General features: G+C 39.5%; 1 protein-coding gene and 1 pseudogene across 8 annotated transcripts in view; both read left to right on the top strand.

The window, feature by feature from the left end:
* The window catches only part of PHKA1 (phosphorylase kinase regulatory subunit alpha 1), a 159,198-nt gene that overhangs the window by 41,855 nt on the left and 89,910 nt on the right, over positions 1–27,433 (top strand). For all 8 annotated transcript variants that reach the window (XM_073885813.1, XM_073885810.1, XM_025851300.2 and 5 more), the window contains 7 exons: positions 2,496–2,594; positions 3,594–3,740; positions 4,701–4,754; positions 6,105–6,227; positions 9,420–9,515; positions 10,435–10,542; positions 12,710–12,788. In XM_073885813.1, the coding sequence (XP_073741914.1) occupies positions 2,496–2,594; positions 3,594–3,740; positions 4,701–4,754; positions 6,105–6,227; positions 9,420–9,515; positions 10,435–10,542; positions 12,710–12,788 (706 nt within the window). The remainder of the gene's footprint in view (positions 1–2,495; positions 2,595–3,593; positions 3,741–4,700; positions 4,755–6,104; positions 6,228–9,419; positions 9,516–10,434; positions 10,543–12,709; positions 12,789–27,433) is intronic.
* On the top strand, positions 12,914–15,047 carry LOC112808318 (heat shock cognate 71 kDa protein pseudogene; annotated as a pseudogene).

The raw sequence follows: 27,433 nt of genomic DNA, 5'->3' as shown, positions 1-27,433 counted from the left end.
GTAACCACCATTTCACTCTGTTTTTTTGAATGTGGCTTTTTAAGTTCCACATATAAGTGATATAGTACAGTATTTGTCTTTCTCTAACTTATCTCACTTAGCATAATGCTCTCAAGGTCCATCCCTGTGGTCACAAAGGGCAGGATTTCCTTCTTTCTCACAGCTGAATGATACTCCATTGAGTGTGTGTGTATCATGTCTTCTTTACCCATTCATCTGTTGACAGTTAGTGTTTCTGTATATTGGCTATTGTGAATAATGCTGCAATCAACAGGGGGTACATATATCTCTTTGATATCCTCTTTTCATTTATTTTGTATATATGCCCAAGAGTGGAATTTCTGGATCGATCATATGATAGTCCTATTTTAAGTTTTTGAGGAACCCCCATAGTGTTTTCCATAGTGTCAGAACCAGTTTGCATTCCATCCAACAGTGTACAAGGGTTCCCTTTTCTCCACATTCCCGAGCCACTTGTCTTCTTGATAATAGCCATTCTTGCAGGTGTGAAGTGAAATCATATTGTGGTTTTGATTTGCATTTCCCTGTTGATTAGTGACTTTGAACATCTTTTGATGTACCTGTTGGCCATTCGTATGTCTTCTCTGGAAAAAATACCTATTCAATTCCTCTGCTCATTTCTTTTTTTTTTTTTTTAAAAATTTATTTTCCATTTGAGAGAGAGAGAATGAGAGAGAGAGAGTACATGAGAGGGGAGAGGGTCAGAGGGAGAAGCAGGCTCCCTTACTGAGCAGGGAGCCCGATGTGGGACTCGATCCCGGGACTCCGGGATCATGACCTGAGCCGAAGGCAGTCGCTTAACCAACTGAGCCACCCAGGCGCCCTCCTCTGCTCATTTCTTAATTGAATTGTTTTTTATTATTGAGCTGTATGAGTTATTTACATATTTTGGATATTAATCTCTATAGTTTGAAAATATTTTCTCCTATTCCATAGGTTGCCTTTTCATTTTATTTTTGATTGTTTCTTTTTCTGTGCTGGAACTTTTTAGTTTGATGTAGTCCCACTTACTGATTCTTGCTTTTGTTGCTTGTGCTTTTGGTGTCATATCTAAAAAATCATTGCCAAGACCAGTATAAAGGAGCTTTTTTTCCTATGTTTTCTTCTAGAAGTTTTACAGTATCAGGTCTTATGTTTAGTCCATGTCAAGTTAATTTTTGTGAGGGTGTAAGTTAGGGGTCTGATTTCATTCTTCTGCATGTGGTTATCTAGTTTTCCCACCACCATTTGTTGAAGAGACTATTCTTTCTGCATTGACTGTTCCTGGCTCCCTTGTCAAATATTCATTGACTGTAAATGCAGGGGTTTATTTCTGACTTTTATTCTGTTCCATTGGTGTGTGTCTATTTTTATGCCCATACCATACTATTTTAATTACTATAGCTTTGTAGTATAGTTTAAAATCAAGAGTGTGATGCCCCCAGCTTTGTTATTCTTTCTTGTGATTGCTTTGGCTATTTGGTGTCTTTTGTGGTTCCAGACACATTTTAGGATTGTTTATCTATTTCTGTGAAAAATGCCATTGGAATTTTGATAGCAATTGCATTGGATCTATAGATGGCTTTTGGTAGTATGGACATTTTAACAATATTATTTCTTCCAATCCATTGAACATGGGATATCTTTCCGTTTGTTTGTCTTTAATTTCTTTCCTCCAAGTATTGTAGTTTTCATTGTACAGCTCTTTTACCTCCCTAGGTGAATTTACCCTTAAGTATTTTATTACTTTTGATGCTATTGTGAGTGGGATAGTTTTCATTATTTCTTTCTCCAGATGTTTTTTGTTGTTAATGTACAGAAATGCCACTGATTTCTGTACATTGATTTTATATCCTGCAACTTTACTGAATTTATTGATTGTTCCAACACTTTTTGGTTGAGTTTACAATTTTCTGTATATAATATATCATCTTCAGATAATGACAGTTTTACTTCTTCCTTTCTGATTTAGATGCCTTTTATTTCTTTGTCTTGCCTAATTGCTCTAGCTAGGACTTCAGATATTATGTTGAGTAAGAGTGGTGTGAGTGGGCATCCTTGTCTTGCTCTTGATCTTAGAGGAAAAGCTTTCAATTTTTCACTATTGTTTTTGTTTTTATTTGAATTCCAGTTAGTTTCAGGTGTGCAGTATAGTGATTCAACACTTAAAATACCCAGTGCTCATCACAAGTGTTAGCTGTGGGTTTGTTGTATATGGCCTTTATTATGTTCAGGTATGTTCCTTCTATACTGAATTTGTTGAGGTTTTTATCATGAAAGGATGCTTGCAGCCTCCATCTTAACTGTCTCTGGGATAATATGGGAGGCAAAGAAAAACTCAGAGGCCCCTGGGAATAAAGAATGCTACATTGTTTTTACTGTTCTGCTGAACAAATTCAAAATGACTTCATATGCACTGATATGATACTGCTGTACAGGGAGGAGAAATCTGTATCTTTTGCGGAAAATGTCCTTTCTTTCTTTGCTCTTCATAGGCAGCCCTGGAAGCTTTGGATGAACTGGACCTGTTTGGTGTGAAAGGTGGGCCCCAATCAGTTATCCATGTCCTGGCTGATGAAGTACAACACTGCCAGGTAAGAGAATAATGAAGGACATTATAGAAAATGTTATTCTTACCCAGACTCGGGATGAGCATGGCCTTGAGAATAAAGAGACCCAAGAGTACATAATCTGATTTATTACCATGTGTCAAAAATGTATTATCCAAGCTTCCCATGCTGAGATAAGGTTGATATAGCATAAACTATAACATAGGTCATAGTCCTGTTCTCTCAGCCATGGCTATAAAGGAATCTCATCATAGTATGTGGAATTCTCCAGTGTTGTCCTATCAAGGATCTATGGGCTCTGCTCCTTTTCTAAATAATACCAAGAGAACAAGAGGTGACTGATTTTGAGTGTTCTTCTTGGTAGTGGCTTTGAAACATTCTCTTGTCCCCAGTTGGCTCTAGGCTTAGATGTTTGGGATTAGACTGTTTAAGTGGTAAATATGTATCTTCACTTTTGTTTAGGGTTACTCTCTCTAAGAGTAAGGTTCTTCTCATTGGTAAGATGACTTTCTCCCCGTCTTCAAACCCTGATTAGTTAACAATGGTGAATATAAACTCATCTTCTCATTTCAAAAATGTGAAATTTTCCTTGGAAAAAATAAATGTCAGCAGTGTAGGAGCTGAGCTTTCCACATCCTGTTTTCTCAACAGCTGCATTTTCTCTATCTTTATGCTTCAGTGGTTGCTAATGGTGCAAGGGGATTGTGGACAGATGATGTTTAGAGTATTCTTTATCCATTAGCAGCTCGTTAAGATTCAGGATTGGGAAGCCTTGAGAGCAGTATTAAGACAGGGGATGATGTACAGAAATAGCTAGTTTGCTAAGCTCTCACTTAGAAATTATTACTGAATTACTATGGAATTCCATGTTGATTATCATTGAATCATTATTATGGTATAATGTTTAGATTTTCTCCCAAATGATCCTCTTCCACATAGATCTTTTGAAACTAAAGCTATTAGTTTTATAATCCCAAGTTATTTACTAATGTGCCACTTTTGACTTCCTTTCTTCCTTTTTAGTCTATCCTTAATTCGATACTCCCCCGCGCTTCCACATCCAAAGAGGTAGATGCTAGTCTGCTTTCAGTTATTTCCTTCCCAGCCTTTGCAGTAGAGGATGGCCAGTTGGTAGAGCTCACAAAGCAAGAAATCATCACCAAGCTTCAGGTATGTCCATACGTGCCCTTCTTTTCTTTAAGGCTTTGACTTTAAGGAGAAATTAATGTCGTTGGGGGCCTCGAGTCAGTGATTTACCCAAATGATCAGTGTTAACACCGCCGGTAATAGAACATATTGACCAGTGTGGTATCTGTGCAAACAATGCATTATCTCAGTGTAATCATGAGAAAACATCAGACAAAACCAAATTGAGGGACATTCTACAGAATAACGGACGATCTCTTCAAAAGCGTCAAGGTGATGAGAAACAAGGAAAGGCTGAGGAACTGTCACAGATTGGAAGAGACTAAAGAGATGTGACAACTGAATGCAGTGGGATCCTGAAATGGGTTTTGGAAGAGAAAAAAAGCCATTAGTGGAAAAACTGGAGAAATCCAAAGAAGTTCTGTACTTTGGTTAATAGTGTTGTACCAAGATTAATTTTTTAGTTTTGATAAATGTTCTACAGTTATGTAAGATGTTAATATAAAGGGACAGTGAATAAAGGGTAATGGGGACTCTCTGTACTGGTTTTGCAACTCTTCTGTAAGTCTCAAATTATCTCAAAATTTAACAAAAAATATGTTGTCTTTTTTTAAAAAAAAAAAAAAAGCCTGTTGCTCCCTTATGAGCTCTGTGAACAGGACCACATAGATTAGTAATTCGGCTGTTACAGACTTACCCTATGGTGGAAAGTGATAGAGAGGGTAATATTAGAAACTCTGCTTTAGGGAAAAGCCTGTGACTTAGCCCTCACTGGAACTCACATTGATTGCTGAAATCAGTTTCTGCTGCTGGGCTGATATCAGAGGTTTTTTTTTTTTTAATTACATTTTATTATTTTTTAAATCCTGTATCTGTGTTGGTGTTAGGTCAGTATGTATAGCTGTTGCAAAGGATGTATTTCTGATGCATTATATGACTGTACCAATGTACATGCTTCTGATTTTTTTTTCTCTGCATTCCCAGGGGCGTTATGGTTGCTGTCGCTTTCTACGAGATGGATATAAAACTCCTAAGGAGGTAAGTTTCTTTTCCCCAAAATGAGTCCACAGTAGAATGGTCACTACTGTCTGTAGTCTCATTCAGAGAAAATACTTGATGTATTATATGTTGGCTAACTGAACATAATAAAAAAATACTCAAAAGAGAAAATACTTAACTCACTGGTGGTATTTAAAATAATCACTCAATAGGATAACAATAACTTATGTTTGCTGCCTTCGTTGGGCTTAGTTGCCAAGTTCTAATTTGTGAGCCTTTATGGATTAAATAAAATAGAGGGAGGTGCAATTCTTCCACTTATTGTAGCTGGTTGGTTTCAGGAAAGAGCTACTGACAGATGCTTAAATCAGTGGATGAGAGTTTAAGCAGAAACAGAATATTTGAATAGTCTCAAAGAATCTCCCTCCCCAATATTTCATAATTACAAAGGGGAAAATCTTTCCTTTGATAGGTCTTCCTGGCCCCCTTCCATCTCTTGCAGTTGGTTAGTTCTAAACAGAACCTGATCTTGAAAAGTTAACATCCTTCTGTTCCACTTGTCAAAAGTTCTCCACGGAATTATCAATGGAGAAAATTAAGTATTATTGAAGGGAATGAATGGCCAAGAAGGAGCACTTCACTGGCAATGTACACGTTGTTTAGGGCTTTTTTTAATCACCGAGCTCAAACTCTTCTGGTCTACTTCCCTTCTTCCACTTTATTCTTTAGGCCTGTTGATTTCTAGCTCTACCAATCTATTAAAATTACACTCTGAAATATCATCAGAATCTCCCAAATGATCAGTCCAATAGCCTTTATCCCATCCCTATTATATGTGACTTCTCTGTAGTACATTACTGTTCCCTACCCCTCCATTTTCTTGAAATTCTTTTCCCATTTACTTTATACAACACTACACTATCCTAATTCTTCTCTTTTTGTTCTTTCCTCACGAAACTATGAGGGTTTACCAAGATTCTGTTCTTGGGTCCTTTGTTCACTGTATGTAGGTACTACATCTGTAACTTGTGCTTCAAGTGTCACCTCCATGAGAGTCATTCCCGAACCCTCATCACTTGCTGTCCTTGTAAACATTTCTATTTGTATGTTCTGCTGCTACCTCAAACATAACAAATATAAAATCACATTCATGTTTATTGTAAATGAATCTCACTTCTTCATATACCTGCCTATGGTATCATTCTTACCCCAGTTCTACTAGTTACAAGTCACATCACAAAGTATTCGCTGAGGGAGGGGGAATATGTAATGCCCTGCCTTCTCTGAAACAAACTATCAAAAGTGAAAGGCTATATTGTGAGACCTCCAAACAAAAGATGTATGGCTGACTTTGCAGTGATAAGATAGACTTTTTTGTGTTTTTACCAGGATCCCGGTCGCCTGTATTATGAACCATCTGAGCTGAAGTTATTTGAAAACATTGAGTGTGAATGGCCACTGTTCTGGACGTACTTTATCCTCGATGGGGTCTTCAGTGGCAATGTAGAACAGGTAATATGCCAGGGAAAGAGCTTATCAGAAGAATGGTTTTTAGTATGTCTACGTCTTTCAGTTAATGTCTATGCTGACCCTGTGACCAAATGGAAGTCTTCCCTAATAGGGAAGAAACAGAGTCTTCTAGAGTCTTCTAGAGACTAGTACTTGAGGGCACTAGGTTAAGAGTTGGAAGGCCTTTATATTGCCATCACTCAGACTTGGCTTTTAACAGACATAGATAGCAAAATAGCAAGCCCTGTCCACTTGCCTCAGTTGTTACAGGTACTTGAGTTTACTTCCTGGCTTTGTGTATATATATATTTTAATAAACCTTGGAAATGATGTTCTGACTTTAGCCCCCCAAACAACAACAACCCATTTATACCTTGTCCTTGCCCCCCAAAACATGGTCATCATTGCTTTTTTGAGCTACATGAATAAAGTAATTTAGAAACCATCATTGGAAAATAGTGAGACTGGGAGATTTGATCAAGGAAGTTTAGTGTCAGGCATTCTACAAATTGACTATGGTCTAAACTTGGGCATAAATCCAACATTTGGAAGTCACTTATACTTGGCTACATAAAACGCAATGTTGTGTAATTTGAATGCTTTGGCCAATATTAATCTGTAATTGCCAATATGAGTTTAAATAATAGGGTTACACCAAAGTTTCAGGGGCCACAAAGTGCTGTTTTACTCTAAATTTCAGTAAATTAAAGGATATCCCTTTTTTAGAAATCAAATAAGATAAGCAGTAATAGAAATAACCCACCCTATTTTGACCACCCTGTTTTGATTCTACCATTTTTCTCAGACCTCAAATTCCACAGGATTATCTATCAAAAACTTTTCTTGCTCAAAGAAAGATGTATTTATCAAATGTGCCTACGCCTACTAAGTACAAAGCACATTCAGGTTTTTTGGACTCTGGGGGTGGGGGAAAGAGTTGGGAAATCTGGATTCTTTTTTATTCTTTTTTTCTGGCTTCCCTCCTGACTCTTTTTTTTTTAAGATTTTATTTATTTATTTGAGACAGAGAGAGAACACGAGTGGGAAGGAGGGTCAGAGGGAGAGGGAGAAACAGACTCCCCACTGAGCAGGGAGCCCGACGCAGGGTTCGATCCCAGGACCCCGGGCAGGGTTTGATCCCAGGACCCTGGGATCATGATCTAAGCCCAAGTCAGACGTTTCACTGACTGAGCCACCCAGGTGCCCCATTCCCTCCTGACTCTTGAGTAGCCCAAATATAGTCAGTGACTTCTTCGGATTCTCTGTATACAATGGAAATAGTTTTTCACTCTTCTTTAAAGAAGATGTCCCTAAAGTTGTTTTTTTTTTTTTTTTTAATTTCACAGATGAAGATATGCCATAAGCACAAGGGACAGTCAGTTCGGCTATAATAAGACATACATGTTTCTTGAAAATCACCATGCTCTGCATATTTGAGAAATAAAAACTATAGGGCTCCTGGGAAAATGAGGTTGGGACACAACATTTTAAAAGTTTGCCAGAGGGCGCCTGGGTGGCTCAGTCAGTTAAGCATCTGCCTTCGCTCAAGTCATGATCCCAGGGTCCTGGGATCAAGTCCCGCATTGGGCTCCCTGCTCAAGGGGGGAGCCTGCTTCTCCCTCTCCCTGTCTGCAGCTGTGCCTACTTCTGCTCTCTTGCCCTCTCTCTGTCAAATAAATTAAAAAAAAAAGAAGTTTGCCAGAAATACATACAAAACGATAGGAACCTGATAAACACAGCATCATAACTTTATGCATATGAAATGGTTAAGAAGTACATAAATACCACAATAAATATGGCACTTGTACCTTGAAAAAGACCTTAGGTTTGCTTGTGGGTATGTGCACCCTCGGTCCTGCCAGCTCACTTGACGGGCTCCCATGCCTGCCACCCTGCGTGGCCAGAGGAAGGGAACAAGAAAAATGGCAAAAGAGTGAGGGGAAGGAGAAAAAGAACATGGAACAGACAGGATGAATACAAAATAAACTGAGGAGAAAGGGGAAGAAATGAAAGAGAAGGGAAGGCACACAGAGTCAGGCAGCAGCTCAGGAGTGATTATGAACCAGTAGAAGGAGTGTTCCCTGAACTCAGAAAGTTCTAACACGGAATGTGGATGGGTGGGGTTAATTGCCGTCCTGAGGCATGTCCATGTGCATGTTTTGGGTATTCTTACAGGGGCTCAATTCAGCTGAGTGTACTCTCAGGTCAAGATTGTGCATAAACACATGTCAAATCTGGGTGATGCTCAAATCGTTCCATCATACATCAGACGCACTGGAATAAATGTGTGCTTTCAAAACGACTGTGATAGCAGAACTGACTGTTTTTTCCATCATAAATTATAGTGGTTTTTTTTTTCCTTTTTGTGTTTTGGTGTTTGTTTTTTATGTATTACTAATCTAATCTACAGCCAATTGTTAAGCAAAAAATGTGAACTTCACTACAAGAGAAACTTATTTTAGCAGTTAAATTCATTTTTTAAAGCCAGTACATGTAAAGGCAAGAAGCTGTATTTCGGGTAGTGGATAAAAACAGGCCCTGTGGGGGCGCCTGGGTGGTTCAGTCGGTTAAGCAACTCCCTTTGGCTCAGGTCATGATCCCGGGGTTATAGGATCAAGCCCCACATCAGGCTCCCTGCTCAGCACGGAGTCTGCTTCTCCCTCTGCCTGCCGCTCCCCCTGCTTATGCGCTCTCTCACTCTCTCTCTCTCTGTCAAATAAATAAAATCTTAAACAAACAAACAAACAAACAGGCCTGTGGAGGCAGGCTGACTTGGGCTCAAATCTGGGCTCAACCTTACACTTGCTGTGTGATCTTCCACAAGTTCATGACCTCTTTGAGCCTTACTTTTTCAGGAAAAAAGGTTTTAATTGCATATACCTCCTAGAATGGTTATTAAAATTAAAGGCGTTATACACAACTAATAAATCATTGAACATTACATCAGAAACCAATGATGTATTATATGTTGGCTAATTGAATTTAAATTAAAAAAATCAAATGTGTTAAAGCACACAAAATTTCTAGCATAGTATCTGGCCTGTAATAAGCATTTAGTAAATGCTACTCTCCTTTCTTCTCCCTTTCACCAGGTGAACATGCTCCTTTGCAACAGGAACTTCCTTGGCTACAACCCTCCCTGAGATCCCCAAAGGGAACTCTATAAACTTTTTTCTCCCTTTCTTTTATCTACAGGTTCAAGAATATAGAGAGGCTCTTGAAGCAGTCCTCATCAAGGGCAAAAACGGAGTCCCACTCTTGCCAGAGCTGTACAGTGTTCCTCCAGACAGGGTGAGTTGGACAGTGCCTTAATAACATGGAGCTGGGAGAAGGAGAGCCGGACCTCAACGGGACTGCCTCATTTGAGGCAAACAATTTTTAATTTTCTGATTTTAATGTTCTGAAAGTTTGTCTTTTGGTATAAGATGATGAAAATATGATTTTAGGCCTTTGAAAAGAAATTTTTAAAGCAGTTTCAGGTATTACGCCATTACATAGTGAGACAAGAGTAAGACCAAACATTACAATGGTAGTTTCATGGGCGTATTACTTATCCTCAGACTCATCAACATGCATACATTAAATACGTAGGGCCTTTTTATATGTCAACCATACCTTAATTTTTTTAAAAAAATGAATTGTTCAGAAATTGATTTTTTTAAAAAGACCAAACCTTAAAGTTGAGAATGATACGGAGTTCAGTAGGCAGAACTAGAGCGATGTTCTGTGCGAACTCTCGGGATTTGGCATTCTCTGCTTTGAGGCCAGTAATCTGGGATTGTTTGAGTAAATCAGGCTTGGAAAATGAAGTATGTCCTCATTTTCCCACAATGCCAGTTGGGAGCACCATACGAAGGAGCATTAGCCATGGGAGAGTTGCAGTCTTCCATTCGGGTAGAGATGGATGGAATAAGCTACTAGCAGCATCGGCACCATCACCTGAGAGCTTGTTAGAAATGCAGAACTCAGGCCTTCCTCCACACCTACTCGGTCAGAATCTGCCTTTAGACAAGGTCCTTAGGTGATTTGTATGTACACACATTTAGAGGAGCCCTTCCCTAGACTGTAGTCTTAGTGTTGGACTTTTCAGTGCATTGCATATGTAACTGTTTTATAGGGTATGAGTCACAATCCAGATTCAGCCTTTTTGTTATCTAGTATCTTTAACCTTCTATCACCTTTTGTGTGGCTTCTTTATCTTTTCTTTTAGGTTGATGAGGAATATCAAAATCCTCACACCGTGGACCGAGTCCCCATGGGCAAGTTGCCTCATATGTGGGGTCAGTCTCTGTACATCTTAGGAAGCTTGATGGCAGAGGTAAGGGGAAACTTCGAGGTTCTTCCACTTTTTTTTCTCCTTTAGTCATTATAATAATCAGATTTGCGAGTAGCTCATTAAATCTGGATCTGTCTTTTGCCTTTTATATTCTGCCTTAATTATATATTTTCCTCCAGGTCAGGTCCTTAGAGTGGGAGCAGTGCCAATCCTTGACAAAAATCTTTTCCCCCTGGCAACCATGTCTCTCATACTGCCCAGGGATTCCTACCTTGACACTGTACTTGGAGCTGCTCTCGGATCAGGGCCTCAATCTGGCCCTTTCAGAACAACCCCCCACCAGTGCCTTGCCTCGTGACTGATGCATGCACCTGTGCTTAGATAGTAATGAGGACTGATAATGGATTTAAGTACTAACTTTTTCAAGCAACAAATGTTTCATTATCTAATTGAATAAACTGATAATTTTAGGCATCATGAAAAGTGGTTGGGAACATCATTGTTTTTAATTCTTTTTTTTTAAAGATTTTATTTATTTATTTGAGAGAGAGAGAATGAGAGATAGAGAGCATGGAAGGGAAGAGGGTCAGAGGGAGAAGCAGACTCCCTGCCGAGCAGGGAGCCTGATGCGGGACTCAATCCCGGGACTCCAGGATCATGACCTGAGCCGAAGGCAGTCACTTAACCAACTGAGCCACCCAGGCGCCCGGGAACATCATTGTTTTTAAAAATTTATTGTTTGTGTACTTTTTGCTGTGGGGCTCTTTAAATGTTTTTTATGTTCAATTCGGTTGAAACAGCCCCCTTTTTTTTGCTTTTTAAAAAAAGATTTATTTAATTATTTTAGAGAGAGAGTATGCAAGCAGGGGGAGGGGCAGGGGGAGAGGGAGAGAAGTCCTCAAGCAGATTCCCTGCTAAGCACGGAGCCCCCACACAGGGCTTGATCCCAGGACCCCAGCTCATGACCTGAGCCGAAATCAAGAGTCAGATGCTCAATGACTGAGCCACCCAGGCGCCCCTTGGTTGAAACAGCTCTTAGTGAAGTACTTGGGAATTTTGTACTTAATGCCCAGCTTTTTTTTGAAATTGTGAGCTATAGTAAGGGTTCTTTTTGTCAAAGTTTTCCAGATTTACTGACAAATCTACTTCCCCATTATAGGTTTTTATGGTAAGCTATAACTGAGGTTCATAGAAGATCTAAGGTGGGACTTAGCTATCCTTTCTGGGTCAGACTCTTTGACCTGTTTAAGTATGACTATTTTCTGCAGATGTTTCTGTTCACTCTGTTTTGGGTTTTTTCTCGGTTTTATTGAGATATAAGTGACATACATCAATGTGAATTTCAGGTGTACAGCATAAAGGTTTGATTATCTTTAGTTGATGTTATGAATAATGTAGCAATATTGAGCAGAAAGATCATTTAAAATAATCCTGACCTGATGACTTTCTCATTCAGTGCTATAAAGAAATTAAATACGTGAAAAAGGAGGAGATGAATGGCGTTTTTCAGGGTAAGATGGGTGAGTTCATCCCATTTCATCAAGGACAGAAATTCAAGTCAAAAGATATCTGCTGGGGCACCTGGGTGGCTCCGTCAGTTGAGCATCTGACTCTTGGTTTCAGCTCAGGTTATGATCTCAGGGTCCTGGGATCGAGCCCTACGTTGGGCTCTGTGCTCAGTGCAGAGTCTGCTGGAAATTCTTTCCCTTTCCCTCTCCCTCTGCTCCTCCCCCTGCCCTCCTTCTCTCTCTCTCTCTCAAACAAATAAATAAAATCTTTTTTAAAAAAAGATATCTGCTGAGCAGGACGTATAGCAGTCACATGAATAAATGAGAAAACAAGACTTCAATTATTGATAATAAGCATTGTGGTCTGATGGTCTAATTATATACATCCAGAGAGCAGGTGGAAGTGTAACTAAAAAAACCTTTGGGCTTATCACTTGTACCTTCTCTGTTTCCAACAAAGAACTTGTGGCCATCACTAGAAATTAATTCCAGATGAAATTAAATTTGGATGTGAATTCAGGAGTTCAAACATGTTTGAACATATAAAAACATGTTTTATATAGTGAAGGTATTTTTTTCCTTTCCATACCTGCCTCTCACATGTTATAGGGCAGGTTTTTGACACTGGTATATTGTTTCTCCTCAAACATTAGCTTTTTCTTTGAGAAATAGTAACCTGTCTTTTTATGGTTTTTCTTTAGGGATTTTTAGCTCCTGGAGAAATTGATCCCCTGAATCGAAGGTTTTCTACAGTACCAAAGCCAGATGTTGTGGTTCAAGGTATGGATTCTTATTCCCAGCAGCAGAAACTTTATATTAATGATCTGTTTTGGACCAGTAAATGATGGTGTTATTGTTCATCTCATGGGTTTTGTTAGGCCTCAAAAAGTATACAGTGGCTCATTGAACGCTGGGCTAAATCACCAGACCTCTGAATTCTTCTCAAGCTGAGCCAGGCCCACACAGAAGCAACCATGTCTAAGGGACCTGCGGTTGGCATTGATCTTGGCACCACCTACTCTTGCGTGGGTGTCTTCCAACACGGGAAAGTGGAAATAATTACCAATGGTCAGGGAAACTGAACCACTCCAAGTTATGTCGCCTTCACTGACACAGAACGATTGATCGGTGATGCTGCAAAGAATCAAGTTGCGATGAACCCCACCAACACAGTTTTTGATGCCAAGCGCCTGATTGGACGTAGATTTGATGATGCTGTTGTCCAATCTGATATGAAGCATTGGCCTTTTATGGTGGTGAATGATGCTGGTAGGCCTAAGGTCCAAGTAGAATACAAGGGAGAGACAAAAAGTTTCTAGCCAGAGGAGGTGTCCTCTATGGTTTTGATGAAGATGAAGGAAATTGCAGAGGCCTACCTTGGGAAGACTGTTACCAATGCAGTTGTCACGGTACCTGCATACTTCAGTGACTCTCAGCGTCAGGCTACCAAAGATGCTGGAGCTATTGCTGGTCTCAATGTACTTCGAATCATCAACGAGCCAACTGCTGCTGCTATTGCTTATGGCTTAGACAAGAAGGTTGGTGCTGAAAGGAATGTGCTGATCTTTGACTTGGGAGGTGGCACTTTTGATGTGTCAATCCTTACTATTGAAGATGGGATCTTTGAGGTCAAATCCACAGCTGGAGACACCCACTTAGGTGGAGAAGACTTTGACAATAGGATGGTCAGCCATTTTATTGCAGAGTTCAAGCGCAAACGTAAGAAGGACATCAGTGAAAACAAGAGGGCAGTTCGTCGTCTCCGTACTGCTTGTGAACATGCTAAGCACACACTTTCTTCCAGCATGCAGGCCAGTATTGAGATTGATTCTCTATATGAAGGAATCGACTTCTATACCTCTATTACTCGTGCCCGGTTTGAAGAATTAAATGCTGATCTGTTCCGTGGCACCCTGGACCCTGTAGAGAAAGCCCTTCGGGATGCCAAACTAGACAAGTCTCAAATCCACGATATTGTGCTGGTGGGTGGTTCTACCCGTATCCCCAAGATTCAGAAGCTTCTACAAGATTTCTTCAACGGGAAAGAACTGAATAAGAGCATCAACCCTGATGAGGCTGTTGCTTACGGTGCAGCTGTCCAGGCAGCCATCCTTTCTGGAGACAAATCTGAAAATGTTCAAGATTTGCTGCTGTTGGATGTCACTCCACTTTCTCTTGGCATTGAAACTGCTGGAGGAGTCATGACTGTTCTTATCAAGCGTAATACTAGTATTCCTACCAAACAGACACAGACCTTCACTACCTACTCTGACAACCAGCCTGGTGTGCTCATTCAGGTGTATGAAGGGGAGCGTGCCATGATCAAGGATAACCACCTACTTGGCAAGTTCGAACTCACAGGCATCCCTCCTGCCCCTCGTGGCGTTCCTCAGATTGAAGTCACTTTTGATATTGATGCTAACGGTATCCTCAACGTCTCTGCTGTGGATAAGAGCACCGGGAAAGAGAACAAGATCACTATCACTAACGACAAGGGCCACTTGAGCAAAGAAGACATTGAGCGCATGGTCCAGGAAGCTGAGAAGTACAAAGCTGAAGATGAGAAACAGCGGGACAAGGTGTCTTCCAAGAATTCACTTGAGTCTTATGCATTCAACATGAAAGCAACTGTTGAAGATGAAAAACTTCAGGGCAAGATCAATGATGAGGACAAACAGAAGATTCTTGACAAGTGCAATGAAATCATCAATTGGCTTGATAAGAACCAGACTGCAGAGAAGGAAGTATTTGAACACCAGCAGAAAGAGCTGGAGAAAGTCTGCAATCCTATCATTACCAAACTGTACCAGAGTGCAGGGGGCATGCCAGGAGGAATGCCTGGAGGCTTCCCTGGTGGTGGAGCTCCTCCATCTGGTGGTGCCTCCTCTGGACCCACCATCGAAGAGGTTGATTAAGCCAACCTGAGAATAGGTCTAGCATTGTTCCACAAAATATTCGAAGGACCCAAATTTGTAGCAAATTCCATGGCAGTTTTAATGTTGAGCTGCTATAGTATAAATAAACTGGGCATTCTTGATACTTGAATATGAAATACGTGCACAGGGAAAGGAAATGAACATTGCACTTTATAAGCACTGTTATTGTTAAGTGGAAAATGCAATGTCTTAAAATGGTATTTAATTGGCAAAAAAAAAAAGTATACAGTGACCTCGGTTCTTTTTAGTTTCAAGATTGCTATTAATCTTAATCATGAACAAATGCTTAATAAATGATGTTATTTGGCACTCTTTACCACTTCTTACTTCTAGAAACTTTTCAATTGTCATGATATTGTAGCCTTTAGATTCTCTCTGCTTTCTTTCTGAACATTCCTTCTTTGCTTTTTCTGTTAGTATTGCTTTCTTCTCATGCCCTTTTAATGGTTGTATACTTAATCTTATACTGTTGTCTGTCTGTATTTACACTCTGTGTTAGTTTGCTAGTGCTGCCTCCTTCATAATACATTTGCTTCCATGGATCCAACTATTCCTTCTTTGGAGAGTACTGGAAACCTTTATTTTTTGTTCCTAACAATTAACTGAAATTTTGAGGTATCTACTCTATTCAAAACACTGGGCTGGGCGCCTGGGTGCCTCAGTTGGTTAAGCGACTGCCTTCAGCTCAGGTCATGATCCTGGAGTCCTGGGATCGAGTCCCACATTGGGGGGGGGTCCCTGCTCAGCAGGGAGTCTGCTTCTCCCTCTGACCCTCCCCCCTCTCATGTGCTCTCTCTCCGTCTTTCATTCTCACTCTCTCAAATAAATTAATTAATTAAATTAAAAAAAAACACTGGGCTAAGCTCTATAAACATTATAAGAATTCTAGTCCCAATATCTGTAAAACATCTTTATCACTGATAGTTCAAATGCAAAATTGACCTCTTTTGTCTCCATCCCATCCTTTCCCCCCTCCCAGGAAAAGCAGATCTTTCTACCCTCCTTATCTCTTGTAATGAGCTCACTATTATTTTAGTCTCCTAGGATATAAAGTTCCAAGTGATTTTTGACTCTCCAACGACAAAATCCAGTATGGTACTAAGCTCCTATAAAACGTCTCTGGTCACTTGACTTTGGGGTTGGTGCTATATGGGAAATAATCCTGTGTATTTTACTCTTCCCTTCCCATGAGACCCTTTCTTCTCCTTTGAGGCTTATGCCATCTGGCTGTATTGATCTCCTGGTTGCCCTAATTTATTCATTTAGCTTACAGCCTTCCCCTTCTTCCCCAATTCCTGCCATAGTGCTAGATTTCACCATCATAGTAAGTGCCATCTAACATTTTAGCCTCAAAATTCTTGGATACTCATAACCCTAGTGGCATTTCCCTCCACCTCTGTGTTACCCACTCATTTTGAGGACCAAACTTTGGAACTTTTCCACCTCATATATCTTTCATTCCAGAAAATTCCAGTTTATGGTCATAGCTATGTATTATTTCCATTTTCTTTTCTCCCCATGGCACTTGTCTCTCTTTTCTCCAAGTCTGCTCTTCCCTATTTGCTGATCATTTAAATATCTTAATCACCCATGCACCACAATTCTACTGCACCCACCAGAAAAATCATAGCCCCACATCAATCTTACAGTCTGCATTTTCTTTTTCTACTACGTTTTTTATTTTAATTCCAGTATAGTTAACATACAGTTATATTAGTTTCAGGTGTACAATATAGTAATTCAACAATTCTGTACATTGCTCAGTGCTCACCATGATAACTGTACTCTTTAATCCCCATCACCTATTTCAACCATCCCCCCCACCACCAACCTCCCCTCTGGTAGCCATTAGTTTGTTCTCTATAATTAAGGGTCTCTTTCTTGGTTTGTCTCTCTTTTTTTTTTTTCCTTTGCTTTTTGTTTTATTTCTTAAATTCCACATATGAGTAAAATCATATGGTATTTCTCTTTCTCTGACTGACTCATTTCATTTAGCAGTATACTCCGTAGCTCCATCCATGTTGTCACAAATGGCAAGATTTCATTCTTTTCTATGGCTAAATAATATTCTATTGTATATATACACACACATATATATAATAGAATTATATATGTGTATATATATGTATGTATATGCGTATATATATAATGAAATTATACATACATATATGTTTAATGGAATATTATTCAGCAATAAAAAAGAATGAAATCTTGCCATTTGTATATGTAAATATACGAAATCTTGCCATATATATGTGTATACCACCTTTTCTTTATATATTCATCTATCGATGGACATTTGGACTGCTTCCATATGTGACTATTGTAGATAATGCTGCCATAACATAAGGGTGCATGTGTCCCTTCGAATTAGTATTTTTATATTCTTTGGTTAAATACCCGGTACTGTGATTACTGGATCATAGGGTATTTTTTTTCTATTTTTAACTTTTTAAAGAAACTCCCTACTGTTTTCCACAGTAGCTACAGCAGTTTGCATTCCCACCAACAGTGCAAGAGGGTTCCTTTTTCTCTACATCTCAACAACACTTGTTACTTATGTTTTTGATTTTAGCCATTCTGACAGGTATGAGGTGATTATCTCGTAGGTTTGCCTTGCATTTCCCTGATGATGAGTGATGTTGAACATCTTTTTGTGTGTCTGTTGGCCATCTGTATGTCTTCTTTGGAGAAATACCTGTTTATGTCTTCTGTCCATTTTTTAATTGGATTATGTGTTTTTTGGGTCTTAGATCAGTTCTTTATATATTTTTATACTAACCCTTTATCAGATATGTCATTTGCAAATATCCTCTCCCATTCAGTAGCTTGTCTTTTAGCTTTGTTGACTGTTTCCTTCGCTGTGCAGAAGCTTCTTATTTTGATGGAGTTACAATAGTTTATTTTTGCTTTTGTTTCCCTTGCCTCTGCAGACATATCTAGAGAGAAGTTGCTATGGCCTAGGTCAAAGAGGTTGCTGCCTGTGTTCTCCTCTAGGATTTTGGTGGTTTCCTGTCTCACATTTAGGTCTTTAATCCATTTTGAGTTTATTTTTGTGTATGGCGTAAGAAAGGGATCCAGTTCCATTTTTTTGCATGTAGCCGTCCAGCTTTCCTAGTACCATTTATTAAAGAGACTATCTTTTTCCCACTGGATATTCTTTCCTCCTTTGTTGAAGATTAACTGACCATATAAATAAGTTTATTTCTGAGTTTTCTATTCTGTTCTATTGATCTATGTGTCTATTTTTATGCCAGTTACCATACTGTTTTGATCACTACAGCTTTGTAATACAACTTGGAGTCTGGAATTGTGATACCTCCCATTTTGTTTTTCTTTTTTGAGGTTGACTTGCCTATTTGGGATCTTTTGTGGTTCCATACAAATTTTAGGATTCTTTGTTCTAGTACTATGAAAAATGCTGTAGATATTTTGATAGGGATTGCATTAAATCTGTAGATTGTTTTGGATAGTTAAAATAGATATTTTAACAATATTTGTTCTTCTAAACCATGAGCATGGAATGTCTTTCCATTTCTTTGCATCATCTTGAAATTCTTTCATCAGTGTTTTATGGTTTTCAGAGTACAGGTCTTTTACCTTTTTGGTTAGGTTTAGTCATAGATATTTTATTGTTCTTGGTGAAATTGTAAAAGGAACTGTTTTCTTAATTTCATTTCCTGTAGCTTCATTATTAGTGTATAAGGATGCAACAGATTTCTGTACATTGATTTTGTGTCCTGCGACTTGTCTGAGTTCATTTATCAGTTCTAGTAGTTTTTTGGTGGAGTCTTTAGGGTTTTCTTTTTTTTTTTAAGATTTTATTTATTTATTTGATTGAGAGAGAGAGAGAGAGAGCACAAGCAGGGGGAGTGGCAGGCAGAGGGAGAGGGAAAAGCAGGCTCCCCGAGGAGCAGGGAGCCAGATGTGGGGTTTGATCCCAGGACCCTGGGATCATGACCTGAGCCGAAGGCAGTAGAGCAACCCAGGCACCCCTAGGGTTTTCTATATAGAGTATCATGTCATCTGCAAATACTGAAAATTTTATTTCTTCCTTACCAATTTGGATGTCTTTTATTTCTTTTTGTCATCTGATTGCTATAGCTAGGACTTCCAGTACTGTATTGAATAAAAGTGGTGAGAGTGGACATCCTTGCCTTGTTATTGACCTTAGGGGAAAAGCTCTCAGTTCGTCCCCATTGAGGATGATGTTACCTGTGGGTTTTTCATAAATGGCCTTTATTATGTTAAGGTATGTTCCTTCTAAACCTATTTGGTTGAGGGTTTTTATCATGAATGACTGTTGTACTCTGTCAAATGCATTTTTTGCATCTATTGAAATGATCATATGGTTCTTACCCTTTCTCCTACTGATGTGATGTATCACATTGACTGATTTGCAAATATTGAACCATGCTTGCATCCCAGGAATAAATCCCAATAGATCATGGTAAATGGTCTTTTTAATGTATTGTTGGATTTGGTTTTCAGTATTTTGTTGAGGATTTTTGCATGTATATTTATGAGAGATATTGGCCTCTAGTTCTCTTTTTTTGTGGTGTCCTCATCTGGTTTGGGTATTATGGTGATACTAGCCTCACAGAATGAATTTGGGAGTTTTCTTCCTCTTCTAACTTTTGGAATAGTTTGAGAAGAATAGATATTAACTCTTGTTTTAATGTTTGGTTAGAATTCGCTTGCCAAGCCCTCTGGTCCTGGACTTTTTGTTTGTTGGGGGTTTTTTTGTTAACTGATCAGTTTCACTGCTGGTAGTTGGTCTGTTCAAATTTACTTTTTCTTCCTGCTTCAGTTTTGGTAGGTTATATGCTTCTAGGAATTTATCCATGTCTTCTAACTTGTCCAATTTGTTGGCATATAGTTTTCCATAATGTTCTCTTACAATCCTTTGTATTTCTGTGGTGTCCATTGTTATTTCTCCTCTTTCCTTTCTGATTTCCTTTATTTGAGTCTTCTCTCTTCTTTTCTTGGTAAGTCTGGTTAGAGGCCTATCAATTTTGTTGATCTTTTTAAAGAACCAGCTCCTGCTTTCATTGATCTGTTCTATGGTTTTATCAGTTTGTATATCATTTATTTCTGCTCTAATCTTCATTATTTCCTTCTGTCTGCTGGTTTTGGGTTTTGTTTATTCTTCTTTTTCTAGCTCCTGTTAAGTGTAAGGTTAGATTGTTTAATTGAGATTTTTCTTGCTTCTTGAAGTAGGCTTGTATTGCTGTAAACGTCCCTCTTAGAACCATTTTTGCTGCATCCCAAAGATTTTGGACCATTGTGTTTTCACTTTCATTTGTCTCCGTGGAATTTTTTATTTCTTCTTTGATTTCCTGGTTGAACCATTCATTGCTTAGTAGCGTGTTATTTAACCTCCAAGTATTTATGCTCTTTCTAAATTTTTTCTTGTGGTTGATTTCTAGTTTCATAGTGTTGTAGTCAGAAAAGGCACGTGGTATGATTTTGACCTTTTTAAATTTGTCGAGACTTGTTTTGTGGCCTAATATGTGATCTATTCTGGAGGATGTTCCATGTGCACTTGAAAAGAATGTGTATCCTCATGTTTTAGGATGGACTGTTCTGAAAATATTGTTAAATCCATATGGTCCAGTGTGTCATTTACAACCACTGTTTCCTTGTTGATTTTCTGTTTGGATGAACTGTCCATTGAAGTAAGTGGGGTGGTAAAGTCTCTTACTATTATTGTATTCCTATAATTAGTTTCTTTATGTTTGTTATTAATAGTTTTATGTATTTGGGTGCTCCAATGTTTGATGTATAAATATTCACAATTGTTATATCCTCTTTTGGATTGTCCCCTTTATTATTAAATAGTGTCCTTCTTTGTTGCTTGTTGCAACCTTTGTTTTAAAGTCTAGTTTGGGGGCGCCTGGGTGGCTCAGTCATTAAGCATCTGCCTTCGGCTCAGGTCATGATCCCAGGGTCCTGGGATCGAGCCCCGCATCAGGCTCCCTGCTCCGCGGGAAGCCTGCTTCTCCCTCTCCCACTCCCCCTGCTTGTGTTCCCTCTCTTGCTGTGTCTCTGTCGAATAAATAAATAAAAACCTTAAAAAAAATAAAGTCTAGTTTGTCTGATACAAATATTGTTACCCCAGCTTCCTTTTGACCTCTATTTGCATGATAAATGTTTCTCTATCCCTTCACTTTTAATCTGCAGGTGTCTTTAGGTCTGAAAGGAGTCTCTTGTAGGCAACTTATAGGTGGGTCTTGTATCCGTCCTGTCACCCTAAGTCTTTTGATTGGAGCATTTAGTCCATTTACATTTAAAGTAATTATTGTTAGATATGTATTTATTGCCATTTTGTTACTTGATTTGTGGTGGTGGTTGTAGTTTTTCTCTGATCCTTTCTTCTCTTGCTTTCTTTCATGGTTTGCTGCCTTTCTTTAGTGATATACTTGGATTCATTCTCTGTAGTCTTTGCATATCTATTAGTGGTTTTGGATTTGTGAGTACCATTAGGTTTGTATATAACATCTTCTGCATATAACAGTCTATGTTAAGTTGATGGTTGTTTACGTTTGAACCCATTCTTTATTCATCTCCCCCCCATTTTGGGTATATGGTGTCATATTTTACATCCTTTTATTTTATGAATCCCTTGACTGATTTTTACAGAAATACTTATTTTTACTGCTTTTGTGTTTTTTACTTTTCATACTCTCATTTATGGTCTTTCCTTTCCGCTCCTTTCTTGTAGGGCTGGTTTAGTGGTCATGAACCCCTTTAGTTTTTGTTTGTCTGAGAAACTTTATCTCTCCTTCTATTCTGAATGATAGCCTTGTTAGATGGAGTAATCTTGGCTGAAGATTTTTGCCTTTCAGCATTTTGAATATATATCATGCCATTCTCCTCTGGCCTGCAAAGTTTCTGCTGAAAAATCTGATAGCCTTATGGGGTTTCCCTTTGTATGTAAATATCTTCTCTCTTGGTGCTTTTAAAAATCCTGTTTTAATAGTACTTTTTGCTATTTTAATTAGTATGTGTCTCAGTGTAGACTTCCTATGGTTGATTTTTTTGTGAGGATCTCTGTGCCTCCTGGATGTGTATGTTTCCTTCTCCAGATTAGGGAAGTTTTCAGCTATTATTTCTTCAAATAAATTTTATACCTCCTTTTCTTCTTCTGGGATCCCAGAATGTTATTACCTTGATGGCATCACTGAGTTCCCTAAGTTCCCTAAGACTATTCGAAGTTCGTATAATTTTTTTTCTTCTCATTTGCTCAGCTTGGTTACTTTCCATTACTCTTCCAGGTCATTAATTCATTCTTTTACTTCCTCTAGCTTGCTATTTATTACACCAAGTGTATTTTTAATTTCCGTTATTGTGTTCTTCATCTCTGATTGGTTCACTTTTTTATCTCTTTGTTAAAGGTCTCCCTGATGTCCTCCACTCTTTTCTCAAGGTATTGACTTTGAGTATCTTTATGATCATTACTTTAAATTCTCTATCAGGCATACTACTTACATCTGTTTCACTTAGATGTCTTGCTATAGTTTGGTCCCTTTCTTTCTTTTGTGATATATTCCTCTTTCTCCTCATTTTACCTACTCTCCGTGTCTGTTTCTGTGTTAGGAAAGTCAGCTACTTCTGTTGCTCTTAATAATAGCCTTATGAAGAAGAGGTCCTGTCGTGCCCTGCAGGGCAATTTGTCATTCCTCAGGACCTGGCGCTTCTGGGAGTGTCTGCTATGTGTGCTGTGTATGCCCCGCTCTTGAGTCCTGGCCTCTTTTTCCTTCAGTGCAGTCGTCTGCAGAGGCTCTCTTTGCCTGTTGGCAGTGTTTGCTCCTCAGCTGGGTGGGGCATGTTTTAACAAGGTGTGCACCTGTCAGCTTACAAAGTGAGACCTGCCACCACCACTGGAACTTCAGTCCCACAGAACATGTGGATTGGAGATAAGGTGTCATTGGGGTTTGCACCTGTGTTCTGGGGGAGGGGACTTGCAGCACCGTGATGGAGGCCGGCGTGACTGGAAAGGGAGGATCTGCCCAAGCACGGGAGTGACAGGGTTTGGTGTAAGCAAGTTAGGTAGCAAGGTTCAGCACTGTGCTGGTTCCTGTGGAGGTGGCCATGTGTTTATGCTGAGGGGTGGAGGAGGGAAATAGTGCCTGCCAGCTCCTTTATTCCTAGAGGGGTCTCCCTGCGATCCCTGCCTCTCCAGGACATGCTCTGAGAGGAGTAAATAACTCTCCCTCCCATCTGCCCCCAGCATTTTTCAAACTGCTGCTTCCACGCTGTATCTCTGCTGGCTCTTTTTCCTGTGGCCTCTTAAAGGGCAGGGACTCCACTTCCTAATGCCCTCTGGGTTCTCCCAGAACCAAGATTGCTGATTTTTTTTAAATTCCAGGCTTTAAGTCCTGCTGGTTGTAAGAATTCACAAAATTCGGCCCCTCTCACTTTCAAAGCCAAACGTTATAAGGATTCATTTTCCTTGTTTAGGCTCCAGTGTATAGTCTGTTTTTTGCCCTTCTCTGTGCCACCAGCTTCCTCCCCACTGCAGATGGCCATGGTCCATTTTGTTCCCAAACTGCATCTCCACTCTTCCTACTTTCTTCAGTGTGGCCTCTTCTCTACCTTTAGTTGTGGAGTTTATTCTGCCAGTCTTCAGATCGTTTTCTGGGTTATTTACACTGCTGAGTGTTACCTAGTTGTATGTATGGGACAGGCAAGCCGAGGGTTCTCCTCCTCTGTCATCTTCCCAGCCTCTTCCGGTCTGCATTTTCTGATCCTGTACCTGACCTGCTAAAACTACTAGAAAAAAAAAATCACACAAAGGAGCAGATGCTAGCACTGTAATTCTGCAGGCTCCAACTCAACTAGACTCACAGTGCCTCCTGCTGGTCCCTGTTCTTACTGTTACTCAGCATTTTCATCCTTTCCAACCACTATTCCGAACCTGTTTTCAACCCCATCCCTTACTTTCATCCTCTTTCTTGGCCTGTTACCAAGGTTAGATATCTTAATCTAGCTAGATAATCTTAATATTCTGATTGTTGTCAGTTTCCCAGCCCCCCACCACAATCTTACTTCTATTTTCACTCATCCTTGTCTCCTTTTCTCTGGTCTCAGAAAAGGTATTTCTTCTCTTCGAGGCGAACTCCTCCTTCTAAAGCTTGATCTTATCCTCTTTCCTGTTTCTTCAAACTCTTCCTCTCTGTTGGTTCTGGTTTTTAGTTTATTTACATAGTCATCTCCCTTTAGTTATCCTGTCTTTCCTTTCTCAACTGAATTTCCTTCTCTTCATATGCCATGCATTCTGTAGTCCTTTCCAGTCTAGCTTATAATTCCTCTGAAAATGCTTTTGCTTAAGTTATTGAAAAATTCAGTAGGTATTTTTCAATCCACATCTTAGTAGATCTTTCTGTTTCATTTATTGTTTATCTTTCTGGAAACTCTTAACTCCCATGTCTTCTGTGATACCATCTCTTGGATCTTCTTCAACCTAAATTTTGCAATTTTTTGTCTCATTCTGGGCTTCCTTTTCTCTTTGCCCCCTAACTGTTGGTATTCCTGGGAGTTCTGTCCATTGACCTTATTACTTAGATTATTTGTTCTTGTCTCTCAGCCTCCTCCTATTCCAAACCTTCTCCCTTTTCCTGTCTCCTGAGTTCTTCACTCTCAGAAGATGACTTCACCTCCTCCACCATAAAGAAAATACAAGCCTTGGGACAAAAACTCCTCATTCCCACCCCAGGCTTTTCTTCATCTGCCCATTTCTTGTATGTTGAACTTCCTCAAGGTTATATTCTGGGTTCTCTTTTCTTTTTTTCCATATATATTCTCCTTGACCCATCTCATCTCTTTATATGCTAATGACTGCTGAATCTATATCACTGTTCTTTAAGATGGCCTCACTTGGATGTTTCACATGCACTTTAAACTCAACATGTCTAAAATGAGACAGCTGCACCCTCCTACTATTATATCACCCATGCCTGCTTTTCTCCCTATGTGCCTGTGTCACTAAAGGCCACACCATTCTCTTAGTTTCACATACAAATACCTGGGAAATCATTCTCAATATCTCCCCCTCTCTCACCTCCTATATTCAATCAGCTAACAAATCCTGATTTCTTTACCTTCTAATTGATTCTGAAATCCATCTAGTCCTCTCCAGTACAAATGTCATGATCCTAATCTAGGTAATCAGCATCTCTCACTTACATTATTGCAATAAGTTTTTAAGTGGAATCCCTGTCTTCATCTAGGCCTACAACAGTCCATCAGTTTATTCTTTTTTATTGTTATGTTAATCACCATACATTACATCATTAGTTCTTGATGTAGTGTTCCATGATTCATTGTTTCTGCATAACACCCAGTGCTCCACGCAGAATGTGCCCTCTTTAATACCCATCACCAGGCTAACCCATCCCCCCACGCTCTTCCCCTCTAGAACCCTCAGTTTGTTTTTTCAGAGTCCAACGTCTCTCATGGTTCGTCTCCCCCTCCGACTTACTCCCCTTCATTCTTCCCCTCCTGCTATCTTCTTTTTCTTTTTTCTTAACATATGTTGCATTATTTGTTTCAGAGGTACAGATGTGTGATTCAACAGTCTTGCACAATTCACAGCACTCACTATGGTGAGCAAATACCCTACCCAATGTCTATCACCCAGCCACCCCATCCCTCCCACCCCCCACCACTCCAGCAACACTCAGTTTGTTTCCTGAGATTAAGAATTCCTCGTATCAGTGAGGTCATATGATACATGTTTTTCTCTGATTGACTTATTTCACTCAGCATAACACCCTCCAGTTCCATCCACGTCATTGCAAATGACAAGATCTCATTCCTTTTGATGGCTGCATAATATTCCATTGTGTATATATACCACTTCTTCTTTATCCATTCATCTGTCGATGGACATCTTGGCTCTTTCCTCAGTTTGGCTATTGTGGACATTGCTGCTATAAACATTGGGGTGCACGTACCCCTTCGGATCCTTACATGTGTATCTTTGTGGTAAATACCCAGTAGTGCAATTGCTGGATCGTAGGGTAGCACTATTTTCAACTGTTTGAGGAACCTCCATACTGTTTTCCAGAGGGGTTGCACCAGCTTGCATTCCCACCAACAGTGTAGGAGGGTTCCCTTTCTCCGCATCCCCGCCAACATCTGTCGTTTCCTGACTTGTTAGTTTTAGCCATTCCGACTGGTGTGAGGTGGTATCTCATTGAGGTTTTGATTTGGATTTCCCTGATGCCGAGCAATGTTGAGCACTTTTTCATGTGTCTGTTGGCCATTTGGATGTCTTCTTTGGAAAAATGTCTGTTCATGTCTTCTGCCCATTTCTTGATTGGATTATTTGTTCTTTGGGTGTTGAGTTTGATAAGTTCTTTATAGATTTTGGATACTAGCCCTTTATCTGATATGTCATTTGCAAATATTTTCTCCCATTCTGTAGGTTGTCTTTTGGTTTTGTGGACTGTTTCTTTTGCTGTGCAAAAGCTTTTTATCTTGATGAAATCCCAATAGTTCATTTTTGCCTTTGCTTCCCTTGCCTTTGGCGATGTTTCTAGGAAGAAGTTGCTGCGGCTGAGGTTGAAGAGGTTGCTGCCTATGTTCTCCTTTAGGATTTTGATGGACTCCTGTCTCACGTTTAGGTCTTTCAACCATTTGGGGTCTATTTTTGTGTGTGGTGTAAGGAAATGGTCCAGTTTCATCCTTCTGCATGTGGCTGTCCAATTTTCCCAACACTGTTTGTTGAAGAGACTGTCTTTTTTCCATTGGACATTCTTTCCTGCTTTGTCGAAGATTAGTTGACCATAGAGTTGAGGGTCCATTTCTGGGCTCTCGATTCTGTTCTGTTGATCGATGTGTCTGTTTTTGTACCAGTACCATACCGTCTTGATGATGACAGCTTTGTAATAGAGCTGGAAGTCCGGAATTGTGATGCCGCCAACGTTGCTTTTCTTTTTCAGTATTTCTCTGGCTATTCAGGGTCTCTTCTGGTTCCATACAAATTTTAGGATTATTTGTTCCATTTCTTTGAAAAAAGTGGATGGTATTTTGATGGGGATTGCATTGAATGTGTAGATTGCTCTAGGTAGCATTGACATCTTCACAATGTTGGTTCTTCCAATCCATGAGCATGGAACGTTTTTCCATTTCTTTGTGTCTTCTTCAATTTCTTTCCTGAGTATTTTATAGTTTTCTGAGTACAGATCCTTTGCCTCTTTGGTTAAATTTATTCCTAGGTATCTTACGGTTTTGGGTGCAATTGTAAATGGGATCGACTTCTTGATTTGTCTCTCTTCTGTCTTGTTGTTGGTGTATAGGAATGCCACTGATTTCTGTGCATTGATTTTATATCCTGCTACTTTACTGAATTCCTGTATGAGTTCTAGCAGTTTTGGGGTGGAGTCTTTTGGGTTTTCCACATACAGTATCATATCATCTGCAAAGAGTGAGAGTTTGACTTCCTCTTTGCCGATTTGGATGCCTTTGATTTCTTTTTGTTGT

Source organism: Callorhinus ursinus, unplaced genomic scaffold (assembly GCF_003265705.2).
Source record: "Callorhinus ursinus isolate GAN/ISIS: 27379988/994484 unplaced genomic scaffold, GSC_fseal_2.0 scaffold66, whole genome shotgun sequence".
NCBI lineage: Eukaryota > Metazoa > Chordata > Mammalia > Carnivora > Otariidae > Callorhinus > Callorhinus ursinus.
Note: the sequence above shows the minus strand (reverse complement) of the source record. Positions and strands in the feature narration are given on the sequence as shown.